Genomic DNA, 11,391 nt, shown 5'->3' with positions numbered 1-11,391 from the left:
CACGGGGACAGGAGTCTGATTTACACTGGAATTTACTGAGGAACTGGATTGTAGAGATTATTCTTGCATTTTCCTACAAATATATTTTGAAAGCATCATGTATTTCTGTCAATAAACATTCTTATGTAAAAGGCTTGTTTCTTGGCTGAGTGAAAAGGGGTGGGGGGAGCAGAGCTTGTGCTCAAGAGCCACAACTCTCCGTTAACGCAGATGTTACAACTGGCTGTGGTTTGCGCTTGTTTGGAAACCCAGCGCAGGCTCTGCACGGTCCTGCTAGCAAGGACACGTGAAAACATTGGAGGGGCAGGAGTAAAACCAACCCAGACGATCAGGGGTAGCCAGGCATGGAGGAGCTCGTATTTCCCCCATGCAGAAGTGTGATAGTGGTGAAAAACTTCCCTTAATTAAAAAAAGCAGAAAATCCAGAGGGGTGGGATGCTCGGCTGATGTGGGTGAGGGCAGCCCCACGACAGCCAGAGCGCCTGTTTGAACTATTAGTGGCTTTAGGCTCACGTTGGCAGGAAGGGAGAGGGAGCTTGCCCCGATTTCTGCACTTCGTCCTAACTCACTCCTAGCCCCCGACCCCTCCTCACACTTCGGACCGGCTGCGGAGGAGGGAATCAAACATCGCGCCCTTGAGCCAAAGCAGCCTAACGAAGGGGGGCCGTCAAGCAAGGGCAACAGCAGGGTCAGCGGCAGCGTGGGCAGTTCAGCATCTCCATTTGCCTTCAAGTGCCCAAAATAAAGCATTTTGTTCCAGGTTAAGCTTTCAGTTATGCACAAAGAAAAAAGGAAAAAAAAAAGGGAATTTGGTTTGATCAAATATTAAAAGTCAGGGGTTTGCATCAGCCTATGTTTTAGGTCCGTGTTCCACCCCAATATAAGTTTTTGCCACTGCGAAGCACACGCTGGATTTATGGGATACCGACCCAGCCCTTCACCGATTTCAGGGAACAGGGTATTTTCTCCGCTGTTGTGCAGCGCAGAGGGACACGGCGGGCTCCTCCAGCAGGAACAGTGCCTGCCGCCCAGGCATAACGCACCACCGGTTTCACAATCTCTGCACCACCACAAGACCTTCACAGACATTTTTCCATTCCCAGAAGCACGCGATGTTAGAACAAACAGATCTTAAATAAACACCCTTGCTAGCATATACATTTTTATTAAGAAAAAAATGAACAAAATACATTCTCTCCTTATGTACATTACATACAACATAACTACATTTGCAGATATTCCTCGTATCACTCATTCATTTATGTACAGCATGGGGCTTACGTATCAACCCAGAAATTATCAAAGATGATTTATGCCAAGGAAGAAAATTAACACTCCAGGCTGAACAAAGATCATCCATTTAGCTGTAAAGAAAAGAGCAGGATGGGGAATCACCAGAGTCCAGGAACGATGCCTGTAACCACCACGGGCTCAACACAGGACTAGTCAATGTTTGACTTGCTTATTAAAACACGTGTGCGGTCCGTGTTCATCACCCCGCAGACGCTCCTTTCCAGCCCAGGGCTGTCTGCACCTCTCGGTTCAGCTCTCCTGTGGTCAGGTGTCCGAGACAACAACTGCAGGACAGACACCAAAGGGAATTCAGACGGACACCAGAGTCTGCGGCATTGCTGTAGAGACGTAAATGCTTCAAGTCGGATGCCAAAACGGAAAAAAGGGCCAAATTCTGGACAGGGAGCAGACGCTCAACTCCAAGCACTACATAGGGAATAACCAGCTTTGGGGGACCACAGGAGGGTGCAGAGGACAAACATTGAAGGTCCAGACAAACAAACCACCACACTGTACAGCGCTACGGTAAGAGTAGAGGCAACAGCTCAAAGAAACAGCTTGAAAAAGCACCCCTAACCAGGTTACAGTGTCCAGCCAGCAGCGTTTAACCCCAAGCTACCCTGATCCTGCCTATGCTATCAATGCATCTAGAAGAGAGAGGTTGTTTCAGCAGTTTCAAATTACAACATTCAAAGAGAAAATGTTTACCGAGACTGGATACTTCTAAAATGAGGCACAGTGCATCTCAGCATCTAAATATACGAGATGCACGCAACCACCAGCCCACAAGGATGGGAATGTCGTTTCCCATTAACTGAGAATGAGCCAACGGGCTTTAATTTTCTGCCCTAGGCAAAGTGGTCTGCAAGTTTCGGGGCCTCCAAGACTCAAGACTCCCATGAACACATTTGTTTGTATAATTAAGCTCTTTTCTCTTGCTTTTGGCCTCCCCAGCATCCCCTCATTTCCTGCTGTGGAGGAGGGTATGCTGGAAGACATAGCAGAAAATATAGTAAATAGTAACAGCTACTAATAACTAGGGTTTTGTTTTCTTTTCCACTACCCAGCACAGCAGCTTCTGAAGTGAAAAGTGTTTTGCACATCAAAACGTCAACAGGAGGGAGAGGGGAGGAAGGATAGGAATGATGAGGAAGAGATGAAGGAAACATTCAGCCTCCACTGCTAGTTTGCCTTCCCAATTACCATGGCAGATGAGAGGGGAAAACAAGTCAGTGGCACAATAGTTATCTCCTCCACGGTTAGATAAAAGTCTTCTCCAGTATAGGAGTTCTCCGCACTGCCTGGGGAAGGAAATCAGGCTGTCACCTTTTGGACAGCGCGTATTACTGCAGGGCAAGCAGAGGTAGAAGGATCAGCCGATGTTCAGACTGGACTATTTGCAGTGAAGTCACTGACTTGCAACTGAGAAAGCACAGGTTGATAAGAGCCATTTTCCCCTTTTTTGAGCTCAGTTTTTTGTCAAAACCTCAGAAAAAAAAAACCCACTTTTCAGCCTCAAAGCAGCTTTTTCAATGAACAGACCTGTTCACATGCTGCAGCACTTTTCTATTTAGTGAAACACGAAGTAATTCATTGAACCCCTTGGGCAGCTAGTTACAAAGTCAGGATATTTAAAGTGTATTTTCTCATCATTAGGGAGAAAAACCTGTCCATTGGTATTTGGGACGTGGAGAAGGCTGTAACCACTGGAGCCACTGTTGTAGTCTAGCCTTCCCACCATCATATTAATTAAAAAGCAGCTAATCTCCCTTAATCTCACCGGCAGCTTTCATCAGAAAGCTCAGAACATATTTAGGTTTTAACAGTCTCTTAAGACTGCCAGACCTGGTCTGATAGCTGATTGTGCTGCACAACCTCCAGTATGTTTAAACAGTTTTAAGCCCAACTGGCTTCTTTGCAATCACTGCAGAGGGACTGGGGAGAAAAAAATTCTATTAGTCTCTCTACTGTCTTTAGAGTGGAGAGGGCCAAAGCTCGAGGTGAAGCTCCAGGACTAGAAGATCCTGGTCTTACATCACTTCCATTTGAAAAAGAGCCAGAGAATCCAGCTCGCGTGAAAAAAAAAAAAATCAACTCTAAATAGCAGACCTACTTGTTAATAGTCTTCAAAGTCCTTCCACAAAAGACAAACCACATCTTAAACACACACTCACATGAGCTATCACTGCATTATCCCCAAGCCTATTCCTCTTCCCATTCCCTCTGCCCTGCTACACTGCAGAAATAAACCAAACACCCCAACTACTAGCTGTTTGCCTCCACCGGTGAAAGATTCGGGATTATGAAAGCAGGTGGCAGAAAGCTAGGACTATTATTTAAATGAACTTGAGAGTCAGTAAAATTGTATTTGTCTTCTGTCAAACAGCTATCACACTCCTGGTGCCATGCAAAATAAACCCTGCTGAGACAGGAGGGAAGGCTTATCACAGCCCTGAACACTGGGGCATGGAGGGGCACAAGTAACGAGGTGTATGCTGCAGCATTACACAGACAACACACCATGCTGCTGCTGGAATTTCAGCTCCCACGCTTCCCCCCGTCCTTACCTCGGAGGAGGAACAGCCCTTGGGGAGAACAACGTAAATCACAAGGATCCTCCCTGACTGCTTCAGAGGCAGCAGTAAGGAGTTTTGCGAAGGAAGCAACTAGGGTATGATCATATGACATGGAGAACCTGATGCCTCAATAACCACCACGCAGCTCTAACCTTTAATTCTTCAGTAGGTACTCTATTAAACCGAGGGAAATCTGAAGGCACAGCATTTTAATAGCAGTGAACAGTCAGACAGGGAAAGAAAAAGTCGGAATGAACGGGGGAATACCCAAGGGACCATGCTTTGACCATCACGCTGGACAGTATATATGCTAGTGAGAGATTTTCCTTTCAAATTAGTAGCAAAACCAAAAATGTAACCTGGTAGAGCCAGTTTTGAGCTATTCACTCACGCCACCTTTCCCAGGAATGAACTGCGATGCCACGCTAGAGCTGAACAGAGCCAACTGATTTCTGACAGCACTCAAATACTTGCAGTCTCCAGGTCGTCAGTAAAAGCTGTGCTGACTTTTAGCAAACAGCTGGAAGCCAAGACAACATGTACCTTTGTCAGCACCAACTAGAAATTAAGATTTCAGGGTACTGAAGTGATACACTGACAGCAGCTTAAGCAAGTCTGTGGCTGTAGATATTCGGAAGCAGAGAGCTGAATTTGGGTCACAGCAAGTATCTGGAGTTCATCACTAACAAATCGAGTTCAGATATATGAAAGCAAAGGAGAGAGCAGCAATGTGTTACCTTTAGGACCTGTGCTTGGGGACGATGCTGCCTTGCAGACCTCCACGCCTAAGCCATACAAGCTGGCGTTATATACAACTCCCGCAACCACTATCCTCTTCAGAGGTTTACGTATACCAAAGCATACGTGGAAAATCCAAAATTCCACGCGCTTCTTTGACCTCTGCCAGGAACGCTGAAAGGACACCTGCTGGCATCAACTGCGACGTTTTCTTGTGCGACTCTCAAACAGCAACAAGCAGGTCATTAACTGGCTTCCACTCTAAAACCACGGTTGGATCCACTGCCTACAGATAAAAGCATCTGGAGACAATTTATCTAAGTGCTGAGCCAGTGTTCCAGTACAGTAAACCTACTTTTTCCACTCCAGCTTTTCATTATAATAGAGGCTTTCAGTAAAACAGGGATCTTTGCCTATAAGTCATTACCACAGCTTGAATAATTTGCAGCATAACCTTTTCCATGACAGGATATGATCAGGTCTACCATACCTATAGGCATTTAGATACAGTAATAACAAGCTTCTGACAGTACATTTACATTTCAACAATATTTACAGCTTATATACTACTATCAATCTATATCAAGAACAAGTCCTATAGTTGTTCTTAAACTCTCCTTTCACAAAATAAGACCCATCTCCAAATTATCATGTGTGCTTATCGAAATTGGCCAAGCTTGTTCAGAATTTCTACAATTTTTCCCCTAATCAGAACAGCAATAATTTTTTCTTTTTCTTTTTTTAAACTGGGCCCACCTCTGTTTCTGTAACAACTACAGCTATAAAACAACACAAGCACTTCCAGAGACATACATGAATTGCTTTTACTGTCAGGACTTCACTTGACAATAGCCAAACATTCCTCAGCTCCGAGCCAACCACAATTAATAAGCTAAAATTCAAAGCATACACCAGGACTCAAGGTTTCACAAGACATTTTTCCACTTCTAAAAACAAAGGTACCGAATGGAAATGTATCTAATAATTTTTGCCATTTTCCCCAGAAGGAGCACAGCATTATATCAACAGAATTACTGCATGTGCAGAGATGTAGGAGCATTCAAGTTTAAGGTTGCACAGCGCTAATTCATACTAAAAGTTTCATTCGATAAGCTCTACAAAAGTATTTCCTTCTCAATTCTGAAATACAGGAGGCAGCAAGAGAGTTAATACTATTAGCGTTACAGGTACCTGCCACCCTCCTGTATTTGAAACAAGTGGCATTAATGCTAATCTTTCTTACAATAAGAGCAGCAAACAAGTTTCAAGTGTTTCTCAGAACACTGCTCTGAATTTATCACTCGTTGCCTGCAGCACTCAAGTGCAAGTTTGCACAGCAGGGCAAGAGTGGTGTACAATTTTGTGATAAAGAAAACTCCCTTCTACAAAATTTGCACGCATCAGGAAAATGATTCAGAAAACAGCTGTTCCACAAAGCCCTACGGAAAACACTCTTCCAGAGTCATTACTCTGCTTTGGAAGGAGTCTCTTCTGGAAGAAGAAACAGCTAATGGAGACCCTGACACTTGTGGCTGCTGATTAAAGAAAAACACAGATAAAGCTATCGCGATCCCTTGCCACTAGCCCCAGTGCTTCTACAAAGAGCCTGCTCTCCTGCAAATAAGCGGTCCAATTCATTTGCTCACTGACTCCTCAGTCATTAAGTTTTTAGGCTAGGCTATTACAATCAACGATCAAAAAATGTCAGCCGTTTAATTTAAGCCTCTCACTGCATCCTTACTCCAGCACAATCTTCATACAGGCAAGCTTTAGTGTGTTCTTTGGGAAAGTTTCCTAATTTCACTCTAGTTGCCGCTGCACAAGGCAAATACCTTAGAAAAGCTTTTCCAATCGGGTCTTCACAGATTGATTTTCCAAAACGAGAGCATGATTTTGTTAATTGATCTGGTAGGAACCTCCAGCTTGACCCCTGAGCTAGCGTGTATCAGGTGTGCACAAAGAGCCATGCCGGGCAAACAGAACCAAATCCCATTTATTTACACAACTGGATATCACTATCTAAACGACACATATGGGATGCTGTCCAGAAAAAGGGCAAACTAAACTTTTCTGAGACAAAGTTCTCCTTCCTCATTATACTCAGCAAAAGGAAGAGATGTTTAAGAATAAATACATCACAAATGTTATCTTTCAAAGACCCAGAAGAGAAAAGCTACAACTAATTTCAATAACTACTTCGCATCACCCTTCAGGTCTCACCAGAAGCAATACTAATTAATGGGACCCTCAAAAAAAAAAAAAAAGGGCAAGGAGGTGGCTATAGTCTCCTCATTTGTAACAAAAACATCTAAGTAAGTCCTTCTGCCACCTGCCACGTGAAAATGTGTTAGGTCACACTACGATAGCAGTACTTGCTTGGAGAAGTCATTTTGGAAGAACTCTTAAGGACTTCTGCCTCATGACTACTACGAGGGGTTGTACAAGACAATCATTAAAAAACTCACTTAATTCTGCCTAATCCAAGTGACCAAAAATCAAATCCAAAGAGTTTTATTTCTCTAGAACATGTCACTTGATAGGAACAACTTTGCATGAAGAAGAATTTCATGTTTTCCAAAGAGATGATCTACTGAATAAGATTGTAAGGGCAACTATGCTGAAGGCCAGAGGCAGTGAAGAACCAAACTCATGGATCTCAAAAGGATTTTAAAAAAAAAGTTAAACCAGGACTGAAGTCTTGATGTCTGTATCAAGTTTATTCCACCCTGACTTCCTACAGCTTTAAAAAAAACATACCAGAACCTTGTAACTTTGGCTTTAAAGACCTGAGTCACCATAAATGAGTCCCTCTCTGACAGGTAACGATGCTTTCTTTTGCAATACCTTATTTACAAGTTAGCACATAATTTGGAGATAAACTAATGTAGTGCAAAGATTAGCCGGTGTTAAATCCATACACAAAGTCACCTTACAATATAAGGTAAAAGCAAATATAGTATGCTTGTCTTGTGTAAGCTAAAGAGCCGTCTCTGCTACAGCCTGCAAGCAGTAAGGGTGAGGCTCGAAGACTTCCCACATACAGCTTGTATATTTATAACATTGCATGCACTGTGCTGTGAAACGTTTTCAGGTGGCTGTTTTCAGATCAAGTGGGTCTCTTTTCTGTTTGTACTTCAATATTTCTGTAATGCTCGCATCTAACTTTCCTGGAATACCACCAGTATCTTTAAAGATCTGCATGTAATTAAATTAAGAACTCTCCCTGTAACTGCTTGTCAATAACTGGCTTATTTTGAAAGGAAATTTATGCTTCACTGCTCAGAATTTTTAATTAGTTTTTAAATCAGGTAGTGTAGCATACACCAATGCAAAGAAATCATTTAATTTTGACTCCTAGCTTTAAGGACACAGAACCAGGGAAGACCCTTGGCAAAGCCACAAGAAACCTTCACTTTGGATTAACCTCTCTGGCCACAGGGTGCCTCTGCTGCTCAACAAATACTCTGAAGCTGAGCACATAGTTTCTGCTGGTTAATCACCAGCTGTAATCCATAAACTGTACTCGTGCGAGCTGAAATCAATCTGCTCAGGATAAAGGCAGGTCAATATTTGATCATCCTGAAGTGCTCTCATTAGCTGGGATTGTCAATCCTGCAGAAGCAATGTTCACCTCGCTCTGACAAATCATTCATTTACGCTATGCTACAAAAAACTGAGCCAGGCTCTCAGGCTTTGCATGCACCCCCCGACGCAGAGGACAATGAGTTTTGATCGAATTTCTGGAACACAAACCAAGCCTGACACGACGCATTGCTCACCAGCAACACCATTCACAAAGCTTTTGGCATTCCTGAACTTCCACTGTGTGCCACCGAGGCTCCTCAGACTAGTTGTATCTTTTGGGTTCAGCCTCACACGTAGTCATCGAAGGTACACACATAAAGTTTTCTAATCAACCAAGCTCTTAGTAAACAGTCACAAAAAGCAATTAATCATCTGACAGAAGATGGAGAATACACAGGCAATGAGATCAAGTGATAAGGGAGCACAACAGCACTAAAATGTTAAGTGCTAGAGGGCTGCAGCATTTTGGCTGGTTGCATTGAAAGTGCTCAGTTCAACCTCAATGGAAACAACACCGCAATTGGAATATTCCCCCAGTATAGCACCATCAGTATCTACATTCGTACCATATAAGCTCTACTTTAACTAGTTAACAAAGTGTCAGCAAAGGTGGCACTTCGTAAAGCCTAGCAGTGACATAAAACTTTCCATGTCACCGGGAAAAAAAAAAATGCAATGTTTCAAAGAAACAATTTCATCAGATTTCATTTACTGCACTGAGTGGATTCTTCCACAGACATCTGGTTTGCCATCCACTGAAGTATACAATGCCTAAACAGTCTCATGTCCTCTCTGAAGACAAAGCAAAGCCCAGCCTTTAACATACTGTTCCTTTCTAAGTGATTAAACACTAGTATGAGTTTTTTAATTTATTTCTAACTTACCAGGACTACAAAAGCCACACAAAGAACATGATAAAGAGGCAGTACAATGCAATCAAAGCAAGCAGACACTCGAGCTCTGAAAAAGACACTTCACTAACTCTTTATTTCAAGAGTTCAAATCATCTTTGCACACACAAGACTTCCATCAAGTTCAACAGGAGTCGTGTAGCCACAGTGGGTGCAGCAATGATACCCTACTGGCATGAACATTTCTGGACGTAAAGCTTTGCAGTCTCATATAAATATTTACATCCGCCAGGTTGTACTGAATGCTCACTGACACCAAATGCAAAAAGTTTCTAATGCTGGGTACGCGTATCCTGCATTCCACTTCATAGTGCAGCACCAAGCCCTTACCTTATTTATAAAGAAGGCTTTCAAGCGAGGAAGCATGTATTTTCTATACATACGCATCAGCTTGCTTTCAAAGAGGTTTATGCTAAAAAGGCTTCCCTCACATTCAGATCTAGGTCTAAAATGCATTTAAAAGTGAATGAGCTGCACTACATAGGAAGGAGACAAGCTGTTGGGAGCAATCCTCTTTACATTTACACATTGACAAACGCACACAGAAGCATAGGTGCACGTAAACGAAGACAATCTGCTTCAGAAATCCTACACCCAACCTGGAGTCAGGTTGCAGAGGTTAGGTGTGCGTGTGGTGGAAGACCCAGTTCTGCCGGGCTCTGCGAGGACCTGCATGGTTTCTCATCAGAAGAGCACGGCAGTGAAAACAGAACAAACCCCAAAAAGGGGCCTGTGCAGACAATGACTGCACTCCCATTTTCCAGCAGTTTCTCTGAGGTTCCCACTTGCCTGTCAGGTCTAAGTGGAAGGCTCCAGAGAATGGAAGATAGGCATTTAGGTTTAGACCAGATATCAGATGCAATTAGACACTACTGTCAGCCCAGTTCTGGGACGAGGAGATGTGATTTGTAACACGCGCTCCCCTTCACATGACACACTGCGATTACAAGACTCAAGACACATAGATTACTATTACCTCAACGCGTGCCAGTGTCCTGCCGCCAAGTTACTCAGCTGCTGAGGATGGAGTTGTAGGATAAAGCAATATATCATGACTAGCTACAAATGAGCAAAGAACCTCCCACCCTTCCTCACGAAACCCAAAATAAAACCCATCATCTTTAATTCCAGACAACCCACAAATCTCAATTCTCCTCTACAGGCAAAAGCGATCACTGCATGATTGGGTTTTATTTTTTTTTCTTTCCCCCCACCTTTTCATCTTACATTTGCTAACTCAAAATCCAAAGTCAGAAAAAATATATATATTTAGTTGGAAGTACGTCAGTTACATTTTATTAACCTACTCCAAGGGAAAAGCTTCAGGGATTCACCATACAAGTATAAAACCCCTCTCAAACACCTAGGGGTTGCTATATTACTTCATCCCAGCAGTCAATCAATGCAGTAAAAAAATTAAAATACTGAAAATGGATGCTTTTCCCCTCTTCCACAGTCCAGTGATTGCTCCGTTACAGCGTGATGAGGTCTACCAGGTTGCCTTTAGGAGGGGTCATGTTGTCTGGAAAGAAGTTGACTAGTGTATCAAACAGCTGAGTTCTCTGCGCGTACGTGTGGTCAACATCTGAAAATCCTGGGGGAGGAAGAAAAGGGGAAAGCAAGTCAGTGCTCACTACTTTAAACGCTCAGTTTAGCTGTGCAGTATGCCAGTTGTCCATTTTGGACGGATGTTAACTATTTGCTACTTCTGCCTCAACTTTAACTAACAAGGCTGCCAGCTCTCTGTCTCACTACCATGTGCATATACACACAGAGATCACGTCACCCCAAGCCAACACTGCAATCAAAATGCCATAAAAAGTAATAAGCAAACACTGTCAAGCTCATTGACAGTCCTGAAGAAGTGGGGGAAGCAAGAATCCGCAGGGGACTGCTCTGATGTCCCAGAAAACAAAATCTGTGCAGCTATTTTTATTTGGTGCCTCATTTCTTCTGTCCTCAGGCTTTCCTCATTATCTTCACTACTGTCTTAACCAGAACTGGAACTTGTATTGCTTGCAGTTTTTCTTGAGACAAGCTCTGCTGATGGTAGGAGTCCAACGTCAGAGTTGCTATTTAATCACTGGACTTCCACCGAGGACCCAGGCTGCATCTTGGCACAAGGGTGCTTTGCAAACTAGTTTTGCCTCCCAACAGGGGAGGGCTTAGTCTGCAGCAGAAGCGTTGTTTACCCAAATCCCCATACTTAAACCATCAGCAGCAAGAACAATAGAGCGGGCATACAACGATTTCCTCTGCTTTGTATTACTTCAATCACTGGTATCTCA

The 11,391-nt window shown here is 43.2% G+C and overlaps 1 protein-coding gene across 1 annotated transcript in view; it reads right to left on the bottom strand.

The window, feature by feature from the left end:
* Positions 1 to 1,148: 1,148 nt before the first annotated feature.
* The window catches only part of MKLN1 (muskelin 1), a 77,019-nt gene continuing 66,776 nt past the window's right edge, over positions 1,149 to 11,391 (bottom strand). The window contains exon 14 of the mRNA XM_019474900.1: positions 1,149 to 10,697. Coding sequence (XP_019330445.1) covers positions 10,576 to 10,697 — 122 coding nt within the window. The 3' untranslated portion in view covers positions 1,149 to 10,575. The remainder of the gene's footprint in view (positions 10,698 to 11,391) is intronic.

Source organism: Aptenodytes forsteri, unplaced genomic scaffold (assembly GCF_000699145.1).
Source record: "Aptenodytes forsteri isolate BGI_AS27 unplaced genomic scaffold, ASM69914v1 Scaffold173, whole genome shotgun sequence".
Lineage (NCBI taxonomy): Eukaryota > Metazoa > Chordata > Aves > Sphenisciformes > Spheniscidae > Aptenodytes > Aptenodytes forsteri.
Note: the sequence above shows the minus strand (reverse complement) of the source record. Positions and strands in the feature narration are given on the sequence as shown.